The sequence below is a fragment of the Ursus maritimus genome, unplaced genomic scaffold (assembly GCF_017311325.1).
Source record: "Ursus maritimus isolate PB19 unplaced genomic scaffold, ASM1731132v1 scaffold_25, whole genome shotgun sequence".
Lineage (NCBI taxonomy): Eukaryota > Metazoa > Chordata > Mammalia > Carnivora > Ursidae > Ursus > Ursus maritimus.
In genome coordinates this window covers 25,710,536-25,737,558 of record NW_024425008.1, presented here as the reverse complement: position 1 = coordinate 25,737,558, position 27,023 = coordinate 25,710,536, and the positions used below count along the sequence as shown (strand labels likewise).

General features: G+C 45.0%; 1 protein-coding gene across 3 annotated transcripts in view; it reads right to left on the bottom strand.

Annotated features, from left to right (window-relative positions):
- The window catches only part of AREL1 (apoptosis resistant E3 ubiquitin protein ligase 1), a 62,953-nt gene that overhangs the window by 8,783 nt on the left and 27,147 nt on the right, over positions 1-27,023 (bottom strand). Inside the window, exons 6-22 of one of the 3 annotated variants that reach the window (XR_005837664.1) lie at positions 24,750-24,919; positions 24,326-24,506; positions 23,874-24,121; positions 22,082-22,159; positions 20,990-21,131; positions 20,738-20,859; positions 19,710-19,785; positions 18,856-18,965; positions 18,009-18,188; positions 17,712-17,837; positions 16,429-16,558; positions 16,283-16,341; positions 14,172-14,261; positions 13,601-13,776; positions 12,734-13,494; positions 8,988-9,055; positions 2,516-2,719 (exon numbers count right to left, since the gene is read on the bottom strand). Coding sequence is in view for 1 of the 3 variants with exons in the window: in XM_008699721.2 (XP_008697943.1) it covers positions 13,392-13,494; positions 13,601-13,776; positions 14,172-14,261; positions 16,283-16,341; positions 16,429-16,558; positions 17,712-17,837; positions 18,009-18,188; positions 18,856-18,965; positions 19,710-19,785; positions 20,738-20,859; positions 20,990-21,131; positions 22,082-22,159; positions 23,874-24,121; positions 24,326-24,506; positions 24,750-24,919 (1,991 nt within the window). In the remaining 2 variants the exon portion in view is untranslated. Of the gene's footprint in view, positions 1-2,515; positions 2,720-8,987; positions 9,056-10,311; positions 13,495-13,600; positions 13,777-14,171; positions 14,262-16,282; positions 16,342-16,428; positions 16,559-17,711; positions 17,838-18,008; positions 18,189-18,855; positions 18,966-19,709; positions 19,786-20,737; positions 20,860-20,989; positions 21,132-22,081; positions 22,160-23,873; positions 24,122-24,325; positions 24,507-24,749; positions 24,920-27,023 lie in introns of those variants that run through there. The other 2 variants (XR_005837665.1, XM_008699721.2) reach the window with 2 other exon arrangements.

Here is a 27,023-nt window from a genome sequence, read left to right as displayed (position 1 = left end):
GGCTGCTGTCCTTCCCAGGAAACTGCAGTTGTTTAGAGGGCAGCTTCACAAATGCTTCCGCGGCTGTGAATGAGGATGCTGTCAGAATACAGCTGGGGCCTGTCTCCCTGGCACTCTCCAAGCCTCTGCTCAGGGCTGCCTTCTCTTCCCAGCAGGCATGTGTTCCAGCACCCAGGGGCACCCCGTGGTCCCCAGCACTGGGCCAGCACTGAGTGGGCACCACCACAGCACTCCATCACAAGGTGTGGACTCTGGAGGCTTGCGGTGGCTGAAGCCTCCACTGGGAACCTACGCATCAAGCACCTGTTACGTGCTGACGCTGGGCTAAGCAGTGCGTGCGAGTGGTGAGCAAATCACATGGGCTGACACCGCTCATGAAGGAAGCAGTTCCTCGTCCCACCTCCCCTGCTTCCTGTAGAGCTACTCTCTGGTCAAGGTGGGTTCTTGCAAGTTCCTCAGGGATCAGCAACAGTAGGCGCCTGTAGCTCTCAGCCCTCAACCCAAGAAACTGAGACACTGGTTTTGGGACTTTCTGTGTCTTCCCTCCAGGGACCCACACAAGATGCCAAAAGATGGCATAAAATTCATATTTAATCATTATTGTCTTTATCTCTGGGAACCCCAAATGGTTATCCTGAAATTAATACTTTATTGTTCCGCTTCCCACATCCCGTCAGAGAGGAGGCAGCCGACCCACACAGGGCAGAGACACATAGCAGCCGACAGGGGCAGATCCAGACGCTGGTCTGGATTACTTTCCTAGACTTTGTGATGTTTGTGCTATTTGCTAGTTTAAAAATTTTTGTGACTTTTTTCTTATTTCAAATAAATACCCTCCTTCATACCTAATTTTGTATTATTTTTCTTAACAAGGGATCCCAAAATTTTAGTAGCTTCAGATGACAGAAAACCTCAATATACTTTGATCACTTGATGAGTAAAAGAATTTTCACAGATTGGCTTCTGAATCAGTATATTGAAGCCCTCGTTTCTCCTCTCCTACCTGAGTACTTCTGGTCCTGGATGTCATAACCTTCAGGCCCTGCACCTGTCACTGCATCAGCGGAATCCCCGCAGTGGGCAATGGGAACATTCCAGAAAGCCACTTCTAATGACGTCGACTAGTATTACATGGCATAAATGTATTACACATAACCCAAATGAATGTTTTCCCAACATAACTAAATGAATATCTGACAGTAAACCCAACTGAATGCATTCCCAACTCAAATTCCCTTAGTCACGCCCCCGAATGACACAGCCACCTCCCCCTACTTGACACAAAGGATGTAACAGAGGAGAAATCATGGTGGAGACAGTAAAGAGTTTAAAAAGAGTTTTAAAAATCTTACGTTAGCAAATGTTATAAAATACATGATCTTGAAAAAAAAATGACCTTGGAAGGGGTTTGTGCAAGCCAAGTATACACCTTCCTAACTTCTCAGGACACCTGCCTCTGGGGGCTGGACCCACCGTGAGGCTCAGACACATCATATTTGAAGACCTGTAGGTTTTAGCCACATCCTGTGTGTGAGAGAGAGAGAGGGAGGGAGGGAGAGAGAGAGAGAGAGAGAGAGAGAGAGAAGGTGGCTCACTATTATTCTGGGCTCTCCTTTTCTTTGGTTCCCCTTAACTCCAACTCCACCAGGCAAAGCCAAGGAGGGACAGCAGGTGATGCTTGTGGTCATGGCTCAAAGTGAATTTGCTCCTCAAGTTTGGACTTCACAGCAGGAGACATCAGATTCATAAGCCCAATTGCTCTCCTTTTGCGTTTGCTTGGTTTAATTCACCCCTTTTTTATTTTTTAAAAAAATTTTTATTTATTTATTTGACAGGGAGAGAGAGGACAAGCAGGGGGAACAGCAGAGGGAGAGGGAGAAGCAGTCCCTGTGGAGCAGGGAGCCCAATGCGGGGCTCGATCCTAGCATCCTGGGATCATGACCTGAGCAGAAGGCAGATGCTTAACTGACTGAGCCACCCAGGTGCCCTACGCCTTTAATTTTTAAACCAAAGTTTCTTCTGAAAAAAATTCCAGGCTTGTCTTTGCTGAATAAAGGGGCAAAGGGATTTAATGACAGCCAGGCTGGTGGCAGGGGTCAGATGGAGACACAGTGGGGATAAGAGCTTCACCAATGCCAGAGCCCCATGTGAGTCAGAGGAAGTGGGAAAGGCAATGCCAACATTCATAGGAGGTTCTGTGATTTTACAAAACATCTTTTACAACCATTATTTTTGGGCTTCACACTCCCTCTGTGAGGTATGCTATGTAGGTGTTAGAATTGGTATTTCTAGTTAAGAGACATTAAGCAACTTATCCAAGGGTATGCAACTAAGAAGGGGCAAGGTCAGAATTTGAACCCAGATCTTCCTAATTCAAATCTACAACAAAGCCAAAGATAGCTGTGCATATTGGTTTGCCGTTGTTAATAAGAATATGATACCCACTTTTCTTTTAGGCTTCATGTGTGTCAGACTGTGCAAGCACTTTTCATAAATTCTCTTATTTAATCCTCACCTGCTCTGACATGAGCTGGCTCTGAAGGGCAAGGCGGTTGGAGGGACCAAGATGGGCTGCAGTCCTCATGGAGTGCCCACCATAAGCAAAGGCTCAAAGGTGGGCATGACCTGGGCTTATTCATTGCATGCCTGCGACCCACTGTCCATGCGGCTCTGGCCCAGTCAGGCAAGGACCCTGTGACCTCTCGCCAGCTCTTCTCTCCTGTGGAAAGAGGACATGAAGTGGGCTCTGGCGAAGCTCAGGTGGCAGCAGCCGGAAGCAGCCCTCAGCTTGTCGCTACCCATACAGTTGCTTCTCTGCAGACAGAGGCCTGCCAGGTTAAGGTATGTCACTGGGGCTCCCAACTTCCCAGCCAAGTGATGGGTTTGGTTCCCACCCCTCAGCTTTGAAGTTTAATGGTGCTCCTGGCAGCCCACAGGGCCTTGGCCAAATCCTGCCCTGGAGAGGGGCGTGGAAAGTGTAAGCTCTGCCTCGGGAGGGCAGCAGAAGCCTCAAGAGGCCCAGAACAGTGGGACCGGATGGAGAAGTGCCTGCCAGACTGGCTCCCTGTAGCCCCAGGAGTCAGAGGACCACACAATCCGTCTTGGGGTTGGAAGATGAGCAGAACACTAGCAACTCACTTCCCAGCATTCTCTGGATTTGACCCTCCTGCCCCCAAACTCCACCTCCTTCGACCTCGTGTGAAATAAAGTACCAGGACTAGCTTGACACCTGGACGCATCACTGGACATGCAACCCTGGGGAAGTTACTTCTCTGTGCCTCAGTTTCTTCATCTGTAATACGGAAATAGCAATTGCCTTTACCTTGTAGATTGACGTGAAGATTAAATGAGTTAACACAGGCAGTTCCTTGAGCAGGGCATGGCGCAGTATTAGATGCTGGCTATTACTATTCTAAGAGTTCTGAGATTATTCCCTAAGACTCCCCAGTATTTTCCCTGGGGGAATTTCTGTCACTTAAAATGGACTGGGGCACCTAGGTGGCACAGTCGGTTAACCGTCTGATTCTTGGTTTGGGCTCAGGGTCTTGAGACTGGCCCCTGGTCAGGCTCTGCAGTCAGTGGGGAGTCTGCTTGGGATTCTCTCTCCCTCTGCCCCTCTCCATGCACGCTCTTTCTCTCCCTCCCTCTCTCTCTCTCTTTCTCAAATAAATAAATCTTAGAAAAAAAATCAAATGGACTGACATTTCAGGGCAGGCGCTAGAGAAACTTTGCCTTGGTCGTGGTGAGATGTTCGAGGCCACTGTGACTCCTAGCTCTGGCTTGTTTCCTCTCCTGCCACCTCCAGTCCCGGGCCAGCCTCAGGGCTCTTCTTCAGCTGCGAGCTGCAGAAGAATGTTTACTACCTCATTAGCACTTCCAGACTGCTCATTGTGGGCATTAATCACTTCGCTTTGCTCCCTCCCGAGTGACTCTGAGCTGCCTTTGAAAAGCAGGCCATGTGATGGCCCTAAGACATCCCCAGCTGGTCCCAATTCCCTCCCTCCCTTGCTCCCTTTATCCAGAAAGCAAAACAACTTACTGGTTAGATTTTGGTGATATATACGCACCTTAAAAAAAAAAATAGGTCAGACCCTTCATCCTTCTGCAGCACCTGAAACAAAACCTTTAAAGGACTTTTCCCAGAGCCTTCCACCTCCTCTTCTTCCCCATCCCACACCTGCAGACCTGCCCCTCGCCCTCGCCCTCGCCCTCGCCACCGTGGTTTGGTACAGGAATCAGGGAGAAGGCAAGGACCCAAATCTGAAGCAGATGTTTGGGACGATGAGTGAGGTTGGGGTGGAGACAATAGGAAGGATGTGGACCTTGCTAGAACTGCTTGTTGCTCTGAGCTGCTGCCAAGGCTGAGAAAAATAGAGGGACTGTTCCTGGTTAAATACCCAGCTTTTACTCGTGCCAAACTTTCCTGGGCCTCAGTCCTCAGAGTCTCTGGCTCCGCTTCCAGAGTTCTCCATATCCTTGTGCCAACCACTATCTTGGCCACTTTTTCCCACCACGCCAAGCCCCTGAGCCCAGCCTGCACCCCAAAAGCAGGACTGGAGTTGTGCTTTTTTTTTTTTATCCCCGTATAGCTAATCCACAATGGCATTTTTGGAGCCAAAACTCCAGATACGGCCTGACAAAAGAGTTTTAAAGCGCTGCTTCCAGGTATGAGAGGCTGTCTGGAAGACATGGCTTGGATGCCAAAATAATACAATTTTCAAGGTGTATGGGGATCAAAAGTCAGAACTGTTGAAACCAGAACCACTGTGAAGGAGGCAGATGCACGCCCGGCTGCTGTTCCCACACCCACCTCCGGAGCCTGTCAGGATCCAACAACATGTCTACCTTGACTAGGATAGCAAGGGCCAGATCGAGAATACCCAAGTTTAATTCTGTTGCTTTGAGTATTTGAGGAGACACAGGCTGGCATCATCATAAACAAAGTAGCAGAGGAGAAATCACTCCAGGAAAAGAAGACTGAAGCCTTTCCTAAAGGCAATGGCCTGACCCAAGGGCCATCCAGCTGTGATCCCACTCAGAAGCTTGGGGGTATCAATGCTACAACTTGTCCAAACTCCAGAGAGGAATAGACATCAGCTATAGCACACTGCAAAGAGATGAGGAAGGACTTCAATTTCCTGGGTGTGATTAACATCAAGGGAAATGGGAGTGAAGCTCAGTGTTTCCACCCATAATGGTCTCAACCATTCATGAAACTGATTTGCCTCTTCATGCCTCTGGACTCATTGGAAATGGAATTTCTTTCCTCTGCTACCTCTGTACGAACCCTTCTGATGGCTGCTAGTGTTGGAGATACCTCCCTCTCCCCAACCACTCATTTTAATTTCATTCACTGAGCTGCAGGCTATTGGACAGTCCTCCCACTGCCAAAGTCAACACTTCAGGTCTGCTTTGTCTGGAAGAGGAGGTTAAAGGGAGAGTAGGTCCTGAGATCGCAGTTCCCTTTCCCAGCCTTTCCTAGGACCTGCTCAGGTGATGGCCTAAATTTATGGGACAATGGGGGTCTCCTGGTTTGGAATCCATCTTTGCAAAAGTTCTTGCTTCTCTGAAACTCAACGGGGAACATAAGTTCCCTCCCTTTGTATCTGTGTTAGGAGCTAGACAAATTTCACTTGCAGCCATTATTCCTATGCTATGGAAAGTCTCCAAATGCATAAACAGAAATGTTCCCCCCACCCCAATTAAACAGGAATGAGAGAAACTGTGGGGATGGGTGGCGGTGGGTTTGGGTGCTCAAGCCTTGGGGCAGGAAATGAAGGAAACTGGATTTTTTACATGTCTGTCTCCCCAGACAAGACTGTGAGCTGCTCAGAGGCAGGGATCACATTCCATCTTGTTTGTGCCTAGCTCGCAGCACAATGCCTGACTGACACACAGGAAATGACTGCTAACATGCGGACGTGCAAAGAACAAAAGGCAAAAGGGAGGCCACAAACCCAATGATGGAACAGAAACATCAGATTCTGGTGTCTGGTTTTGTTGGTGGTGGTTGTGGCAGGGGAGGTACATTTATAGGAAATGAAATGACAACTTGGAACAGGATTAGACCTAGAACTTATGAGATCTAGCACAAAATGATGACACGCACACAATCTTCCTCTTACACAATAACACAACATTTTGTTTTCGACAGAACATAAAAGCCATCAAAGCCTCTCTAGCTGGCTTGCAAATACTCTTGATATCCCTGACTCTGCTAATAGGCAAACAGAGGAATGTCCTGGCAATTCCTTCGAGTGGGAGTTCTGAGGAGAGAGGGAACATTGCTGGTCTGTAGGAGGAGGATGGGAAGATTCTGAAAGATTCCTTCATGTGCAAAATCCATAATGCAGGTGAAGGGGGAGTTGTAGAAATGGTGACCTCATCCCAGAGAGGTACAGGACCCCCACCCTGGGGAAGATGCTATGTTGATAGTTCCAACAGAATCAGTCTTCTGTGAGGCTAGGTCTCCCTTTAACTGGCATTCTTGAAAATGTCTGCCTCCTCAGTGAGATAACCACCAGGAATTTGGCCTTTACCAAATGGTGCTGTGTTTCATGTAAGGAAAGTTTAGAGACAAAAGATTTATTTAAATGAGCCTTTTTCTGCAGACTTAGTTACTAGAGATAAGCATCAGGGTATTGTGTGGCATGTCTGACCTCATTCTAATGATTTCATTTGCATGTGACCTATGGTTTTTCTACCAAAGTAGGGATATTAAAATTTCAGGATTTTTCCCCCCTCAGTTATATCCTCAAAAGTTTCTTGTATTCTTTATGCAGGTTCATTTAAACTTGGAAGTCACTTCACTCAAGCCATTAGTTGGTTGAACTGTGGAACTTTCTACATGCAAAAGATTTTAAAGCCACTACCAAATAGTTACCTACCTTTCTTCCTTCCTTTCTTTTCTCTTTTCTCTCTCTCTCTCTTTTTTAAAGTGGGCAACCCCATGCTCTACCAACTGAGCCAACCAGGCACCCCCCAAGTTATATTTCTCAAAGTAGGGCCTTCTCCCTCCTGTAAATCCCAGATCCTCAAGTGACTGACAGGTATAAGACAGAGCTGTAAAATGTTCATCTGTCACTCAGTTTCACCAAACAAATGCAAGGCAGAGTCGGCGAGCACTGGTGGCCCAGTACCTGGGCCGTTCCTTGGTCTAGGCTAATCTGCCTGAGACAAACTAGCAATGTGAAAGAGTTTGGGTCTTGACGTGAAACAGACCCATGTTCAAATACAGCTCTGCCACTTACTAGCTAAGCAACCTCCGCAGTTACTTATTCTCTCTGAGTCTATTGTGTCTTGTGTGCAACGGAGAAAACAAGACCTATATTGCAGGGTCATTGTCAGTATAAGACAATATTTATTAAAGCTCCTAGCATGAGGGAGGAACTAAAAAAAATGGCAGCTATTATCATGATTTGGTAATTAGATGAGCTAAGGGAAGTCAAGGGTATTAGGTTGTTTATCACTGGGTTGCCTACACCACATGAAATTGGTTCAAAATACAGTCCCCTCAAAGATCTCCTTTGGCCTTTAGAGGGTCATAGGAAGGAAGGAGAGGTCTCTTCTGACCTGGGGCCTTTTTCACAGGAGTTTGGGCTTGATGTCTTGAATACCCATTCTCTCTGGCCTGCCTGACCATGGCAAGCAGGGACAAGCGCCACCATCCCATACCAGTCATCCACTCTATCATCTCCCACTGCCCCTAAATCCACATAGCCTCCTGCCACTGAAATTACCAGGGCCCTAAGCCATGGTCCATATGACAACACACATACTATATCTAGGAAAACCTTCCAAGAGCTCTAAGCTATTACTCAATTTTCTTATGTAGTTAATTACATCGTTTCACAGGTCAGGAAACTAATACTGAATGAAGATTGTCCTGACCAAAGTTGAACCATGGAGTTAAAAATAAAACAGAAACGTTCAGAATCATCAATTCACAGCTCTTTATCCTTTCAGGGCCCCGTTCTGTCCACTTGATGCAAACATATCTAAGAGCATCTTCTTTGAGAATAGGCCGAATGACAGATGCCTCTGCTGCAGGGGAGAGGCTATAGACCCAGGGGCTCTGGAGTCAGAGACACAGCAAACAAGTTCGGTTGGGCCATCTGGTCAAGGATGCAATGGGTGTTACCTAGCTCCTTCCTAGAGTATAAGACTTACTTCCTCCTAGAGTCATCACTAAGAAGTGAAGTCCTAAGACATTGCCCACTCAGAAAGTTGCCTGATTTGCCAGCTGACCCTGGTCTAAAGGCATTCATGGTTACCAAAGATTATGAAGACCACGTTGGCCTAATTAGGTAGCAACCACACCCAAAGGCTTCATCCTGGATGCATTATCCATCCGCCATTTCCCTGAAGGAAGGCTACAAAGGGAACTAGAAGGGGAGACCCATGATGTTCGTGTAAGGTGATGGCTATCACAGTTCTGTGATGTGTTTGATCCCTGCTCCCAGACGTACTACTTTGTGTTGAAGAAGCGGCTGCAGCTGCCGGGCTCTACTGATAACCTGGACAACTTTGCTAAAGTTACTTCTGATGCTGTATCAAAAATCTAAGCTATCAGTCCTCTGCCATCTGGAAAAAGACTGTGTCCTCCACATCTTACCAGGAATCCATGGACCATCTCGTAAAGACCACACCTGAGCCAGGTCCCTGCTCTGGCTACCATAACGTGTTCTTGCAGGAGAATTAAAGTAACTGAACGCAGGATAGGGGGCGGAGGGGAAGCATTCACAGCAAGGCACAGCTAGCTCTAGGCGGCACATCTCTATCGCACACAAACCCCAATCATCACAGTACCCCGTGTGGATTTCTAAACCCACCCCGTGCACTCCAAACCAAAACAACTAAGCTCTCAGGTAACTCTGGAATGGCATTGTTAGATGCTGTGCAGACTCAGCACTCTAAGTCAGAAATATTAGCCAATTTCACAACTTTTTGAGACAATTCAGCAGAGTCATTTTCAATACTACACTTACATGATACTTGAGAACCTGCCACTGAGCACCAAAGAGAATCACGATCACGTTAGACCAGCGCCCAAAACCTGTTCAGGGTATAAAAGCAAAGGAGTATTCAATTTAGAATATCTGAGGGAAAGTCCTTGCAGAGAGACCTTGTCGTCTTTGAATATGATTCATCAGATTCAGCATCAAGAATCTGAACTAGATCCTCATGGCACAACAATGTCTCAAAATTCTCTTTCAACTAATTGTGATGTGTAGTAATTACTATAGACAAATTGACCTTGGTTAGCATCTTACCAAGAGATCACACGGGTTCTTATTTTTCCCCTCCCCACTGTGACTTTTAGGACAGACTTGAAAAGGGAATCGGTGCAAAAATGACCATAAAAGTCAGGGTAAGAGTTACCTCTGGAGGGGTGGGACCAGACTTGCTCTGCAGTGCTGTAATGTTTTACTTCCTGACTTGGATGGTGGTTCCATGTGTTTCCTTTATAATTATTAAATTGTGCATGCTTGTAGACCTTTTTTTTTTTTTTTTTTGGATCTATGTTACATCTCAAAATAAAAGGGAGGAAATTCATTTTTAAGTAAAAGTATTACAGAACACCTGGAGCTGTTCTATTACACTTGAGGGTCTATGTGAAGCACAAGTAGAGACAAGGAGCTTCTAGTTCAAGCTACCTGCTAGAGAATCTCTGTTGTGCTCCTACGAGAGAAGTGAGGTTGGGCAGAGGTCTGACAGCTCTGTCTGCAGTGGGTCAGAGGTAACAACTCCTGAGAGGCTAAAGCTAGTACTTACCATGTTAATTCAAGAACAATCCTACCACCACCTTCAGTCTTAAGAATAACTTTATGATAGCGCGCGCCTGGATGGCTCAGTTGGTTAAAGCGTCTGATTCTTGGTTCCAGCTCAGGTCATGTTCTCAGGGTCCTGGGATTAAGCCCTGCATCAGTCTCCATGCTCAGCGTGGAGTCGGCTTGTCCCTCTCCCTCTGCTCCTTCCCCTGCTCTCTCTAATAAATAAATAAAATCTTAAAAAAGAATAACTTTATGATAGGCTGAAATTAATCAATGATGTATGTTCACAGCCACTCAAAGCCACAAGAGGATCAAGTATAAAAGACGTAGGACTGTTAATCTAAAAATATGAAGTTAGAGGGACAGAATTTTGGTTTTTTAAGGACATCTCTTATCACTGAGGAGCCTGAGGAGGTGGAAGTAGAGTGAATGCACTCTCAAAGAGTGGTGTTCAAACTAAGATTCCAATTCACTAGGTCTGGGAGATGGGGCAAAAATCAGCATCTTAAGAACAATCCCAAAGGGTATTTTTTTTTTATTTTCCAGATTGGGAATCAACGTGTAATGACACCGTGATTACTTTCCCAACAAAGCCAGGGTCCCTGCTACTTTTCCTTCTAGGCCCCAAATCAGAGGTCTGGTTTTCTCTCTCTGCCAAGCTTACTTTTGGTGGGAAAAGAATTGGTGCCGCCTGCCACCCACAAAGGTTTGAGAAGCAGTGTTGTCTGCCATACCTCGCTCGCTTGGGAGGAGGTGTGGAAATAAATGTGACTGTAAGCAAACCAGAAGGCTATGTACATCAGTTAACAGTGGTTACCTCTGAATGGCAGGTGAATTATTTCTCTTGGGCTCTTTTTATTGCCAAATTTTCTATGCTGAGTTTCTTACATCAAACAACAAATGAACATTTAAAAGACTCATGAAAACAGACATCCTCTCCTCTTGCCAAGCTGGTTTCTTCTTCAGGAGCTGAGCACAAGCCCATGTCCTGCACCGTGGCCCTGCCTGACATCAGGAACAGTGATGAGGAAAGGGTGAAAGAGTGAAAAGCCCGGGACAGGCCAAGGCTCTGCAGGTACATTCTACCCTGAGCTCATGGCTTTGGAAGGAATTACTTGGGAAAATGCAAACACATTTCTAAATCTTTCTTTTCCTTCCCCGCCTCCAGTCTGAGCCCTGAATCACCACTTAAAGAAGCCACTTCCTCCTTAGTCCTTTTCAATATTGATTTATTTACTGTACAAAATATTTACACTATCGCTGCAATGGTCTGGCCCCTTTGCCTGGCCTGACGGATTTGCAGCAGCACTTGGTCTCTAGAAAACATGCTGATGCTCTCCTTGGTGTTCACTCGATGCTTGCTTGGTCTCCTTCCAAGACACCACAAGGCCAGGTGTTTAGCCGGCCCTCCAAGTACCTGGGCCACAGGGGCATAAATAAAAGAACTGGCCAAAATAAGAACATGAAATTCACAATTGCCCAAGAATTAACAGGTATTGTTCCTTCTCTCTGACATGTACCTTTCCCCCATACTGGCTAGTACCAAAGCAGGGTTAGAAAAAAAGGTAAAAGAAAAGGCCAAACAGAGCAAAGATACTTTGGAACAGACTTAGGAGACAGAGTACACTGGAAGAATAGAAAACCACAACAGTACCAAAGGGTTTTTGTTCAACAGAGACCCTGGGGCTGGAGGACCACCACAGGGCCGTGAGCTGCCGCAGCTGCCCTGCAGCGGCTCCGAGAAGTGCTACGACTAGGGCTGAAAAGGACAGATCTCGCCAAGAAAATCACATCGAGCTCCAGCGTTGGTCTCTAGAGGGCCGCTGGAAGGGAGAATGCAGAATCCAGAACAACTGCCTGTGTGAACCAGCCCCCGTGCCCCTAGCTGGCAACCCCTCTCTAGGCCCGAGGGGTGATCTTTGATCACTCGATCCAGAGTGAGCTTTGTCCCATGGGAAAACACTGGGGCAAGCAGCAGCACCTTGTCCTGGTCCCTGAGGACAGCAGTGACCGTGTGGCATGGAGGGCCCTGGCTGGGGTGTCGAGGCCCTGATGCTGGATCCTGGACCCCAAGAATGAGTGAGGTCAGCACCCACGCCGAGAAGGACAAATGACAACTGCGAAGGAGTGAGGTCAGGCCGCAACAGGAGCAGCTCAGGAGAGCTGGTTCCTCATGATCCCTGGGAACAGGAGGGCTCAGACATGCTTCCAGGAGGCCGAGGAAATGGCCACAAGTCCCGCCTCATCTCTGGACTCTGTGGACTTGCTGGTTTTGGCAGTAAAGATGGCTTGTAATATTCTGAGTTGAATGCCCCATTGAGAATGGTAGCTTGCAGCAAAGCCTTCTTAGAAACAGAAATTTGGGAAGTTGATGAGATTTTGAGTCTTGAAAATGTCTGCATTCAAACTGTCATGAAAAAGGATGGTGTGACTTTCCAAGAGCCAGCTGCAGGTGTAATAGGGAACTTACTAGATCGTCCTCCCTCCGTAGGGGCTTTTGCTGGCAACTAAGAGAGGGAAGGAAGTCAGTGGGCAGCTGGGTGTTTTTGTCGGACAAAACTTCCCTGACGCCGCGGACCTGTGACGAGCACTTCAACCACTGGTCCCTTTTCCCTTGCCTCAGTGCTTCCAGAGAATGCCAAGCAAAGAGAGAGTCAGGGACTGTTAGCAGGCTATTCTTACTACCCCCAAACCCTTGCTACAAAATTTTCTTCCGTAGAAAGCTAAAGAATCCCCAGCTCTTAGCGGACTGCATAAGTTGGAGGTAAGCAGCCAGGCCCAGCCACACCTCAGTGTGCAGAACAGACTCAGGGACAAATATCAGTAGTCTTCAAGCCAGCCGTAGGCCTAGACATGCCCTAAAGGAAAATCTTTTTTCAGCACTGGAAGCTAAGGCCCAGCTATCTTTCACATTCTTGGGTCTGTTTTTCTCACTGGCTCAAATTCAAGAAAAAGCTTACAGAGTTCTTTATGGATTAACGATCGTTTCCAGAAATGCCTTCAGGGAAAAGCTCCTTTTCCAGTTCTGACACCACAAGAAAAGATCCTTTTGTGCCATCAGTCCCCCTTAGAGGTAGTCCAGTGCCACGGCCTGAGCCTGCTATGGTGCAGAGGGATGAAAATGAAGACTGCTCATGTGGGCCACTTCCTCTCTGTGCTTCTCCCGGCTCCCAGTGAGAGGAGGCACTCGCCCCGTGCCCAGGAAGGACTCACGTCACCGCAGGGCAAGCACTGAGGGCTGCAGAGGGACCTGTCAGGGGCATCGGCACAGGAGGCTGAGCAAGGCGGACCCCAGCCTTCTAAGGAAGGCGCACCCTTTGCATACTCTCCCTCAGCTCCTAAAGCAGCTCCTGCTCCTGAGATCTTCTGAGAACCAAGTGAAGTTACAGCAGCGTGGTCCTCTTCTCATGAGTGAGCAGCGCGGATTCCACGGCGTGCCCAAGTGGCCTGTGGGGGAGATGTGGAAGGGGCGGCGAGGGAGCGACCCAGCTCCAGACACTGGGGAGCATGCAGCAGCTTCTGGCCGACGGAGATGTGTTCGGGTCGGTGGCTATCACGGTGTTAGGGGCACCCAGGGGCTCCAGGACGCACGGGGGTCGGGGGGTGGCAGGAGGGTGGTCAGAGCATGCCGAAGCCCTCGCAGCCCTCACTGATGGCCAGCTGCAGCATCCTGTGCACCTCTTCATACGAGTCATACGTGGGGAGGCACAGCTGGTTAAAACTGGAAGGGCAAGGGGAGAGGTGATTAACTCACACCGCTGGAAACACTGGCCGGGGCTGGAAGACCCTCCCCCACCAGACTGTGCCCCAAGCACTCTGAGACCTACCACGTGTGTGCAGTCGGCAGCGTGCTGTGGGTCGGAGCGGCAATAATCTGGAATGAGGGACAGAGGGCGGCAAAACCTCCAGGTGGCAGCTGAGAGGAGCCTGTGGTGAACTGTAGCAGCCGAGCCAGCTCCTCCTGGGTCAGACTGGACACCACGGTCCAGAACCACCTCATGACCTGGTAGGGAGAGCACAAGGTGGGGTCACATTCAGTGTGCAGCCCAGGACTGGACTCTGGGGAAAGAAGAGGATGCCCGGAAGGGGACACGGGTAGCAACAGTCAGAGTCGGCAGCTTCTCCAGGAATTTACATGGTTACACCGTCGGCACGGCAGCGTCTGCCCAGCTGGTTCTATTCCTTTGCCTTTCTGACGTACTCCTCCTCTGGCAGCTGGCACGACAGCCCTCAGGGACCAGGGCTCCCTTCGGCTTGGACAACCAGCTGTCTTCCCCTTGTGTACCATTTCTTCCCTGGTTGACGTGTCTGCCTCTCTGACTCCTCGGCAATTTTCTTCCGAAAGTTTTTCCTTGCCACATGGCACAAATCCAGTGAAAAGAAGTCTGGCCCACTTACCTTTTCTCTGAAATGCCATGAGCCGCCAACAACCACTGCATGGGCTTTGAAGTCAGACACGCTGATGTCCCCAGTCCCACACATCAGCAGCTGGAGAAGACAGTCAGGTGTTACTAGGACAGGCAGAGGAGAGACACCCAATATAAGCTCAAAATTGCCTACGCTAACATGCAAAACATGGAGTAAAGGAAACACCAGGAAAAAGACCATTAGGCGAGATCATAATGCCAGAACTCTGCTTTAGGAAAGTTAATTAGAACAGGCCGATGGCTCCTAACCAGTGTGGTAAAAATCACACAGCTTTTACAAACACATACAGATGCCCATGGCCTTACCCTAGACCTACTGAATCAAAATCTCCAGGAATGGGCTAGGAACTTGTGTGTTTTGAAAAAGTTTCCTGTTACTGAGGTGCACCTCTAATTAACAACTACTCCTGTGGTTGGACGCCTGGGTGGTTCAGTTGGCTAAACGTCCGACTCTTGATTTTGGCTCAGGTCATGACCCCAGGGTCATGGGATCGAGCCCCGTCTCAGGCTCTGTGCTCAGTGGGAAGTCTGCTTCTCTCCCCACCTCTGTCTCCCTCCACTCACACAACTCTAAAATAAATAAATAAATCTTAAAACAAACAAACAAACACCAAAGAACTGTTGTAGATTATTGAATTGGAACAAAAGACAGGCTCCTCCCCTTTGATGAAAACCCCCAGCTCCATTTATGAATTTGTCAGATGACCTTTCCTGTTTCCCAGGATCCATCCTTCCTTTATGGATTTAACTTTTATCACCTTCCCTTCAGCCCTGCCTCTACTTGATCAGATAAATTTAAAAAGTATATAAAAAATGAGAAATTATTGACATCAGAGGCCTGAACCTCTTGCTATGTCTGAATTTGGTTCCAGATCCAGCATGTGACTTAGCAGATTCAACAGCTCTCAAGAATGATACGTCCTCGTCAAGAGACCAGAAAAGCCCAAATTAAGCCTGAGGAGCTTTGGCTCCTTCAAAAAGAACTTGCTAGCTAATGAGTAAGAGTAAGGTGTGGAACAACTCTAAGAGACTGTGTCCTTCCTTCCTCCTCACTTTTACAAACAAAGGTTATGCTTTATGATAAACCGATAAACACCAGTAGCTCTTCCTCAGCCCAAAAAAATAACAGCACTAGGTGACAGGTCTATTGGAAACTTGAGGCTGAGTGAGGGATGGGGCATTCATTTTGTTTGAATTTCATGCCTGAAGGTACAAATGTGACGAAAATCGCACACAACTTTGATTCTTGTTCTAGAGGCCAATTCGGTTAATAAGAATAATCGCTGCACAAGACCACCTGAAACCACTTTTTTGTTTTCTCATCTTCGAAGACGAAATCTCCTCCTTACAGGAAATAGTTTGCAAAAACACGCTCCTCATAAAGGCTGTGGTAAGTTGGAACCAATAACTTGCTGTGTATGTATCATTTGTGAGCAACAGATCAATGACCACCTGATTTCATTTTTTGCCCACAACGTCTATTTTGATAATTATAGAATGGTATTCACCATCTTAGGTCCATTTTTTGGTGGTTACAGGATCTGTGATAAGAATATATTAACTGTAGAGTATTGTAGCCCAAAACTTTGAAATATGTCACATTTGTTGGTTTGTCTCCTTCCCTGGAACATAGCTCCATGAGGGCAGGGACTCTGTCCTATTCATTGCTAGCTCCCCAGTGCTTCAAACGTCCGTGTCTTTAGGAGACAATAAATAGTCCCTGAACAAATAAATTCTATTATTCCCTTAAATCAACTTTAAATGCCACAGGACTTACAAGGACTGTACATAATACCAATGTTCCTTACTATTCAACCAGTATCAATAATACTGGATGAATAAATGACTATTAATTATTACTCTTCAAAAATAGTTATTTGGTTCTAATGTTCACATTCTAATGTTTTGAAAGCTGGAGAAAGGGGCAATGCGTGGAAGAGTGACAAAAGTGAAACCAACTCTTGCATGAAGGACTTTCCTACCACATCTCACAACAGAAGGTGTAACGCGCTGGTTCCTGTGGGCACACTCACATACCCGGTCAAGAATCGGGGGGTGGGGTCCGTAATTGTAAGCACTTACCTCAAGCTCGTTTTCATCAAAAATAGCCAAAAGGTTCTCAGGGACCAACTCATTCAGGCCTGAAACAAAGTGGCCAAGTTAAAGCCAAACCCACACCATGGCTACAGGCGTTTTTATCTCAAGGCCAAGAGTAGACAGGCTCTCACCTTTTAGGAAGTGTTCCACCTCCTCTTTCACTTGACTGGCCAGTCGATATTGGGCCAATAAATTTAAATAGAAGATTTTATTTGCATTGGTGACTGGGGTTTGAGCTCCACCTGTCATGAGTTCTACAACCTGAAAGAAGAGACAAAAAGACAGATGGTGGAGGCTGTGGATGGGAGTTGATCAGATGACACCTGCCTGGTACTTTCTGTAAACCCAGCTACAGTCATGAGTTTCTGCTACACATTCAACCTCTCAACACCTCTGGTGTTATATAGTTACTAAGCTTCAGCAGTCCTACCACCGTTGCCTATTCCACTGGCTGCTAGGATATTGGAATGAGCCTTCTCTGACTAGGTCAAACGGTGGTGATGCAACAGAAAGATGTCCTGGTTCTTTGTTAACAATACGCTGACATCTCTCTGATCCAAAATTAAACCCCTCATGACCTTTTCTTTTAAACCCCTGAGCCGACTTATCTGAGAATAAATAAGGCCACGTAAGTAGTGAAGACATCTTTTTAGATTTCAGAAATTCTAAGATGGGGACAACTGTTCCTTTACCTTAACAATGTGCTCACAAAGGCCATGTGATTATCAATACAATGGTATTAGTGGTCACAATTTTTTATTTGTTGCCATTTTACTTTCACTTGTATATTACTGCAACTTTACTGTCACAATTATCATCTGATATTATTTAACCCCACAACATAAACAGAACCAAATTTGCATCAGAAATGTTTTTGGCCAAAAAAAATTTTTTTAAATTAAAAAAAAAAATTAAATTAAACTAAATTAAAAAAGAAATGTTTTGGACCAATAATTTTCTAGTAAAAAAGCCAAAAAATACACAGGCACGGTGTTAAAATTGGAGTTATCTGTATCACGGCCACTGAAGTTGAGGAAGACACTGCTGTCTCTCCCAAAGCTGCTTGTGCAGTGACACTGGATTTTCATTCAGTTCTTTTTCTACTGCAAAGTAGGAATGGGTGGGATATACGGGTACATGTGTCTTTCGCTTCATCATACGGGCCAAGATCATCACGTGTGGGATGCAATGTCCTGATATGGTCATCACTAGCCCCACGTGCTTATTTACATTTAATGAGAATAAAATAAAGTGAAAAACTCAGTTACTTGGTGAATAACCAGGCACATTTCGGGTGTTCAAACACAGCACAGACAGACAACATTTCCATCATTGCAGAAAGCTCCATTAGGTAGTCCTGCTCTAGAGGAGACTGGGAATCATAGGATCCACAGGCTTTTGTTCTCTTTCTCACCTTATCCAGTTGGCCTGATTTGTTATATTTCTCTTCTGCAAAGACCAGCTCCATCTCACTCATGTCATTGTTGAGGATGAAGCAAACTTTAGATTTGTAGAATTCTGGGTCATCTGTTTCAAAGTACTGAGAAGACAGAAGACAGAACACAACATGACTACTCTTACCCAGAAATGAAATCTGTAACTGTTTGGAACCACTTACCCCTTCAACCTTAAGAACAATGAGCTCAGCGCGGAGGGATTCCAGAATTAATGAACAGTGGCCTTGGTAAAGAATGTATACCTAAGACTTTACCTTGTAATGCATACGCAGTCCTATGATTTGGGCCAAGAAAGAGCGGGTGAAGCGAGCTCGGACCAATTGCTTGTAGGCTCCTCCTAGAGAGGACTCATAGAGACACTTGCCCACCAGCCGCCCTGCGAACTCATACATCTTCAAGCGCAGATGAGCAGGGCGATTCGGGTTGGGATGTACCTGTCAAAGAAAGGGATTAAAAGACTCTGGGTCATTTTTTTCAAGCTTAGTTCTGGAAGACCCTCCCTACCAACCCCATCCCAAGGGAGTAAGAATTTCAGTGTTAGAATCAAAGAGTCATCTAAATGGCATTAGTTGTTCGGCAGCTACCATGAATAATTTAGAGTGAATGGAAGATGGAGGGCAAAGAGGGACTTACAGTAAGTGGAAAAATATTACATTAAGTTTGTGGTCCCTGGCTGAGTATGGAAGTTAACCAGTGGATGATGTGATGCCTTTCCCCTAAACCAGAACTTCTTCCAAACAAAGTCTACTTCTCTACTCCTGATATCTCTGCCTAGTCAAAGATCTAGTACAGAATTCAATGGCTTTAGGTATGTTTTGAGAAAGTGGCCTAATCATTATAACAATTAGTAGATAGCTATTGCACTATAATATGTTTTAGTCAAATACTCATCTATCTGAATTTTCTCTTATTTTACAGACGAAATATAAAGGCAAAGAGGAGGGAGGCAATCTAATTTGGGTTCATATTGTATCAAAATTAAGAACAAGACACAGGTTGTCAATTTACCAGGACTGTTTCATGATCTCAAACCCTTCTTAGACTATCCATTATAACACAATTGACATTTTCCACCCACCCATGGGGAAGTCACAAACTCACTAATGCTTGGTTGTTGTCACTGAATCGAGTGAAGAGCTGATTGGTGGTATCAAATAATGCTTTGCAGATTAGCTCAAACCATTCTCGGCGAGGCCCTCCCCAGTCCAGAGCTGAAAAGTATAATAAAAATAAGTGGGGGCGCTTGGGTGGCTCAGTTGGTTAAGCGTCCAACTCTTGATTTCAGTTCAGGTCATGATCTCAGGGTCATGAGACTGAGCCCTGGACTAGGCTCCGTGCTCAATAGGGATTCTGCTTGGGATTCTCTCCCTCTCTCTCCCTCCTCTCTCTGCCCTTCCCCCTGCTGGCACACATATGCTCTCTCTCTCTAAATAAATAAATCTTAAAAAAAAGAAAAGAAAAGAAAGTGATCATCGATTCATCATTCGACACTCTCCACCTTCCTTCCATCCTACTCCACTAGTGTTTCCCCACTCCAACTCATCTAAACTGTGGCTTTTTTTTTTTTAATCCCACCCCTTTCTGTAGGATTACAGGACTCAAGTATTCTGCTCATTAGGTTAATGCCCCCCAGTATGAAAACACAGGAGATCAGAGATCCCAGGAAATGGACATTTCTCTTCTTCTACAAAGGTTACTTTCCCTTCCGGTCCAGACTCTTAGAGCTTGCCCTCCCAGTCCCCGTGTCTGTGTTCTACAAACCCCACCAAGCCACCTGGTATGGAAACACCACCTTTTCTGTTTCAACTCATGACTTCTTTTCCATTTGGAAAAATAAGCTTGAGCAGGGGCAGGGGGAGGGGGGATATTTTTGTTATTTGTGAAGAGAGGGTAAGGAGGAAAGGAGGAGGGGGGAAGAGAGTTAAAGAAAATAAACATAAACTTTTAAAACTGACCTTCTTCATCTTGGAAAACCACTTCAAAGTTCTTGCTCCAATCTGAGATGGAGAAATTCCGAGTGGCTTTCAGAGACTGAAAAGCAGTGAAGGGAAGGAAACTGTCGGAAGACTGGTGGGCATCTCTTGTGTGTTGGAGACAAAAACACAAGAATACTGCCACTGTCCCTTTAACCATCAGTACTTGGAGGAGATGTAGTACTTATAAACTTGAATAATATCATTTCATATTTAAAATGCACATATCTCCAGAAGAAATTTAAGATTTTAAAAAACAATCTAATTCATCTTTATACCATTGCTTTGTTGGGAAGTTGAAGCTTTTTTTTTTTAATGCTCAATTTACTATGAGAAAACTCTTATGTAAAGAAATAAAAGGACTCAAATTAGGAAGCTGTCAGCAAAGAAGCAAGGAGTCCTGGTTTTCAGCAAAGTACAGCATCCACTGGAACTCTCTATCCACAACGCTGTGTTCAGACAGGGAGCCATGCCACACAGAGAATGTGGCTGAGAAAAGGGGTTTCCAGTCACACCTACCAGAGCCAAACATCACAAACACTTTCTGGACAGGGACCAAGCCTTCTCATTCTTGAGGAATGCAAGAACTATGCCAGTGTCTGTGCAGTGGAGACAGACACACATCAGGTGTTCCTTTTCCAGCAGACCAGAGTGACAACAGAAATAATTTCCTTTTAACCCAACAAGAGCTCTTCTCTTCCAGGGATTCAAGACCAAGAATGCTCTTCTTTAACAACTACTTCTACCTTCCCCACATAGAAGTTCCATGAGATAGTTCAGGAACTAGTTTAGTACAGATTATAAAGCCAATGTGTCAACTAGTCTCTCCCTTCAATAATATGTCTTGAACAAATCTACCCCAACCTTTAATAGTCTTTAATAGATATGTTTAAAGAGAAGAGAAATTTGGGTTTCATAAAAAAGATGACCTGGAGGATATGACCAAATACCAAAGAGGTTTCTAGTTGCAAAACCCTGACAAATAACAATGGAAATGAAACTTTACGCACCGATTCCAACAAGGTGTGTCTGCTGACCTTTAGGGTGACTTTGGAATGTGGTCTTTTCATATGTACCTGCCGAAGCTCTCGCTGGAAAAAGTTCACCTTATCCTGAAAGGTCTCAGAGCCTCCTGCGGAGCAAAGGATCCATCACGATGACAGCCTCATTACAAGACATCTGTGCAGTCCAGCCCACACCTTCAGACACCCAGGGTGGTTGGGGTTGCTGCCTTTCCTGTCAGAAGCTCTGTCCAACCTTACCTATATTCTTATGGAGGGAGCGGATGAAAGTGGCTGCTAGAATGTTCCTCTCCTTACAGCTGAGCTCCACAGGTGGTTGAATGCCATCATCTACCACCAGTGTGAGGAGCTTATGAACAGGGTCGGGGCCAAGGTATGAAAACTAACAAAGGAAAAAAAAGAAGGCGTTAATCTATAAAATCCTGAAATCCAGCAAAAACTTTCCCTAACCTTCGGTACCAACCAATAAACAAATTAAGCCTATTTTCTTGAAGTGAGTATCTCCCAGGAGTATATCGCCTTGTTTTTCATCTCAATGCTCTATAATCCAACTGTACTTCAAATCATTTGTCACAGAGACTAGATTTAGTGAGGACCATAGGCAACACTACGGCCCTCCTAACATAAAATATAAGGGTGAAGGCAGTAAAGATATATAAGATACAGGGGCACCTGAGTCAGTTAAGCGTCTGCCTCGGCTCAGGTCATGATCCCAGGGACCTGGGATTGAGCCCCGGGTTGGGCTCCCTGAGCACGGGGGAGTCTGCTTCTCCTTCTGCCCCTCCCCCTGCTCGTGCTCTCTCTCTCTCTTTCTCTTATATGCTCTCTCTTTTTCAAATAAATAAATAAAATCCTAAAAAAAAAAAAAAAGATCTACAAGATACAAATGACTAGCTGACAAGGTTAGGCAGACTGGCTGGAGGAAAGCAATTCACCTTTAGATTCCAAAAGCTCAGAAAAGTTAAAACAAATGTTTTTAATATATGAGAATGCTCATTCTAAAAGAGTTAGCTTCAGTGCACTGGGAAACCAAGCTTGGGCCAGAACTGCCAACGCCCTCTCCATTAAGTTAGTCTCAGGGGCAAAAGATAACTGTTGAAGAATTCTGACTTGCTACTAATTCCTGTGTCTGTAGGCTTGTGTCCTTCTAGAACTTCTATATTCTTCATGCCATGTTGTAAGGAGAAAACAACCCTTTCTTTTTGGCAATGACTCCTGAGTGCACAATAAGAATTTCTGAAACACCGAAAGCCCTTCTAGGAAAAGAGAAAAGGCAGAAACATTCCAGGGTTGAGTTGGCTCAGTATTAACCAGATGTAAGATTCAACTTACTTTTGTTCCTGGGCACACTCGGAAGGTATAAAGGCGCCAGGGAATGATTTTCAGGTAGAATTCTTTCACTGAGAATTGCTGAAGGACCAAAATACAGAAAAGGAAGGGAATGATAAACAGAAAGGGTCTATTTGGGTATTGTAATTATATTGTCTTTTCTTTAAATTATGTTATGTATTGTAATTAAAAAATCAGAGTTCCTACCTCCATTCCTCATAAACTCTTCCCTCAATAATTTCTTAGTCCTAACATCAAATCAGTAACATCCAATTCTATCTTAAAATAGGCAAATCGAAAATATTACTCTGACAATGCGATTTCACACAGAGACACTGCATAACCTTAACACTCAAGTCTCACTACCATTTCTAAATGTCTGAGATCAGGTTTTCACTTTATGAGTAAACATTTCACCTAGAAATGGGCAAAATTTCCCTCTGTTCATCTGGGTGCTGCTCAGACTTCCTCAGTGGACAGGGGATACCAGTGGCCTACATGCACTGCTTTCTCTCTATTAGAATGGTACCAAGGATCTGCCACGGGAGGGCAGGTGGGGGGTGGGGGTGTGTGTGAAGGTGGTGGTGTGGTTTCAAACAAAAAAGTTTATAAAAATACGTAAGAGTAATGAATGGTCTCTTTATAGTGTTATAAAAAAAGGAAAAAACAAAGCAATAACTTCTAATCCAAAAAAACCCTATTATCTAAATGTACAGATCAGACTTTTTCTTGATTTAAAAACTCTTCGTGAAGAAAATTTCAAACACATACTGAAGAAGAGAAAACGGTACAACGAACCCATCACCAGGTTTAACAGTTACCACTTCATAGTCAATCTTGTTTCATCTACACCTCACCCTGGCCCTCATTTCCATTCCCCTATTCCAAAGTAGGGCTAGATTTTTAAATGATAAATGACACATAGTGAAGTCTGAAGTAGAACAAAATTAGAACTCTGTTTTGGTTATGAGATTAAAGGGATGTAATAAGATGTTTCAAGAGCTCTTTCTTCTGAGATCTGAATGACTAAGCAAAATACAAATATTAAAAAGAAAATTCCTAACACACAGTGCCTCTTAGCTCAGGGGCCTTGGGAAGCTCACCTCCTTGCCTCTGCCAGAACTTCTCTATTTCAATCTTGTTGCCTGATAGTGACATGCGTTTATTGTGGTTTCGCAAAGCACAGAATGAAAGACCAAATTGTTTCAAAACAGCATAAGGGGCCAACAGTAATTTTTATACCAGCGTAAAACTTTTAATGGTCGAAAGTAGCTTTCTTTAAAATTCTAGGAGCCATGTCTTGAAAAATTTTCCCAGGAGCAAAAGGCAGAATGCCTCTGGTGCTCTAAAGCACCAAGATACATAGAATCTCGAGACAGTTTTCATCTAGTCCAATCCAAACAGGTGCAACAGAAGAGGGGGCACCATCTTCGGCTCAACCTTAAGTAGCCTCTCTTAGTAGCCCAGAAAACCTACAAGTCAATGATCTTGCCCTGATTCTCACACTAATACTTTGTGGTTTTATTACAATGGCCAATTATTTGCAGGTTCACACAGGGGGATTTTGAGACAAGAATGGAAGGTCCAGGGGTGCCTGGGTGGCTCAGTTGGTTAAGCAGCTGCCTTTGTCTGAGGTCATGATCCCGGGGGCCTAGAACTGAGCCCTGCACCGGGCTCTCTGCTCAGTGGGGAGCCTGCCTCTCCCTCTCCTTCCGCCTGCCCCAACTTATGCCTTCTCTCTCAAATAAATAAATACACTCTTAAAAAAAAGAATAAAAAGAATGGGAGGTCTGACCTTTGGTGACACATAGCAGTACACCTTCTTCGGTTTCTTCACCTTCTCAGGGGTCTGGCACTCAGAGGGTGAATCTTCATCTTCCTCCTCCAGAGCTGTGGAAGGCCGGCGCTGGGAGGAGCTCATGTGCATGGGTGGAAGGTGCCAGGGTGTGCTGGTACAGTTGGCAGCATTATAAAGATAAGCCTCAAAGTAAATGCTCACTCCTGAGGTGGACACATTGCGTTCAACAATGTTCTTCTCATTCTCTGAAGTATAACAAGGAATAAGGTTTTAAAGTAGGAGATGGGGGAGAAAAGAAATGACCTGTCACTAGACCTTTAGTCCATAGGACTCTAAGCCAAGTTTGGCTCAAATACCAAATGTGTGTGAGGCTGGGCAGAAGAATGCAGACACACAAAGAACACGTGGTCTGGGAACGGGACTAAATCACAGCTTTTCTTTCAACTCACCACTTAGGACAATAATGTCAAATTCACCATTATTGATTGGCTGATTTTGGTATGAAATGCAGGCATGGAAGCAGCCACGAGAATGCAGGGTGAGTCGCAAGAACACCTGGCAGGTCTGCCTGTTGGATGTCACTGACTTCTCAAATGAGACACCAGTGCTCTCTTCTTCTTGAGGACCGAGCTATAGGAGGAAAACAGAGCATCACTGAATGCATAGAATTTTCCCTACTGCATGGCAATTTACTCTTTACAAAGAACTCTCCTATCTACAAGCTGATCTAAGTCTCCTAATTCCTCATAAGACAGGCACTGTCAGATGAAGGAAGGACAGCACAGAAGTCAGGGTGGAGACAAGAGGAAGTAAAGGAGAAAGGGTGAGAATGACAGAGAAGGAGCCCATAGAAGAGGAAGGGAAGCTGCTTACCTCATGAATGGACACACTGTAATTGTGCTCGTCTCTCAAGGATGCGGAATTGTTGGTCGGATTGTCATACTCATCTCGGGGCACTATTTGAAGGGTGTGTGGCTGTCCACAGGTCAACACAAGAGTAGAAAAGTGGCACACTATTTTGGTCTTGGAAGGAACCACCATTCCTGGAAGACAATGGAATCTAATCCTTAGAGGAGGTCTTTTCAGAGCACAAAGATCTCTTCAATCAGTGAGCCCCAGAGAGCTGGGCCCCACCCAATTCCTAGGGATAAACACCACCATTAAGAGGATGAGAAAAAGAAAGAAAAAGAGATTCATTCAAATGAACTGGGGGACTCATTTTCATAAACTTCCAACCATTGCTGTGCTAAACAAAATAAGAAAAGGACTCAGGAAACAGAACTGAGAGTTCCATAGTGCCTACACAGTCCCACTGGGAAACTGCAAGTGAGGCAGGCCTCAGAAATAAGTGCTAAACAACTGCAAAACAAAGAGACAAAAAACCCCTGAAACACTTAGGTGCAAATCTAAGGACAAATGTACAAGACTCCTATGCTGAAAACTACAAAATGCAAATGAAAGAAAGGAAGAGGTCTGTATAAAGTCAGAGGTTACCATGTTTATGAACTGGAAGATTCAACATAGTAAAGATGTCAATCTTCTCCAAGTAACATACAGATTTAACACCATTCTTATCAAATCTCAGTGAGAATGTTTGTAGATATAGAAAATATTGTTCTAAAATTTGTATGGAAAGACAAAAGGATCTAGAGTAGCAAAATACAATCCTGAAAAACAGTAAAGTAAGCAGAGTCAGTTTACCCAATTTCAGGATTTACTGTATAACCACAGTAATCCAGATTCTGTAGTAATGATGGAGGGACAGACCCAAATATCAATGGAACAGGACAGAGGACCCAGAAATATGTCTAACTGATCTTTAACAAAGGTACAAAAGAAGATAAACGTAACAGGAGAAAGATGGTCTTTTCTTTCTTTCTTTTTTTTTTTTTAAAGATTTTATTTATTTATGTGACAGAGAGACAGCCAGAGAGAGAGGGAACACAGCAGGGGAGTGGGAGAGGAAGAAGCAAGCTCCCAGCAGAGGAGCCCGATGTGGGACTCGATCCCGGAACACCGGGATCACGCCCTGAGCCGAAGGCAGACGCCTAACGACTGCGCTACCCAGGCGCCCCAAGATGGTCTTTTCAACAAATGGTACTGGAGCAACTAGACATCTATAAGCAAAAAAATAAAATAAAATAAAATAAAATAAAATAAAATACCCAAAAACAACAACAAAAAACTTGACATAGTATACAAAAATTAACTAAAAATGGATCATAGCCTTAAATATAAAATGTAAAACTTTCAGGGAAAAAAACACAGGAGGAAATCTTCGGGATCCAGAACTTGTCAAAAAGTTCTCAGATAACTAAAGCATGATCCTTAAAAGAAAAAATTAATACACTGATTTCATCAGAATTAAAAACTTTTGGTTTGTGAAAGGCCGTGTTAAGGGGACAAAAAGAAAAGCTAAAGATTGATAGAACAGGGGTGCCTGGGTGGCTCAGTTGGTTAAGCATCTGCCTTCAGCTCAGGTCATGACCCTACAGTCCGCCTACATCAGGCTCTGCGCTCAGTGGGGAGCCTGCTTCTCCCTCTCCCTTTGCCCCTCCCCACTCATGCTTTCTCTCTCTTACTCTCTTTCAAATAAATAAAATCTTTAAAAAAAAGACTGACAGAACATATTTGCAAACCACATATATAGCAGAGGACTAGTATGTAGAATATATAAAGAATTCTCAGTAGTAAAAAACAAAAACATCCAATTAGAAAATAGGCAAAAGACATTTCACCAAAGAGGATACACAAATGGAAAATAAACACATGAAAAGATGTACAGCATCACTAACCCTTAGGGAAATGCAGATTAAAACTACCACACCCTTGGGACGCCTGGGTGGCTCAGTCAGTTAAGCATCTGCCTTTGGCTCAGGTCATGATCCCAGAGTCCTGGGACAGAGTCCCCCATCAGGCTCCTTGCTCAGCGGGGATCCTGCTTCTCCCTCTGCCTGCCGCTCCCCCTGCTTGTGCTCTCTCTTTCTGACAAATAAATAAATAAAATCTTAAAACAAACAAACAAACAAACAAACAAAAACCTATCACACCCTTAACAGAATGGTTAAAATAAAAAACAGTAACAATATCAAATATTGGCAAGGATGTGAAGAAGAAACTGGATCATTTATTCATACATTGCCGGTA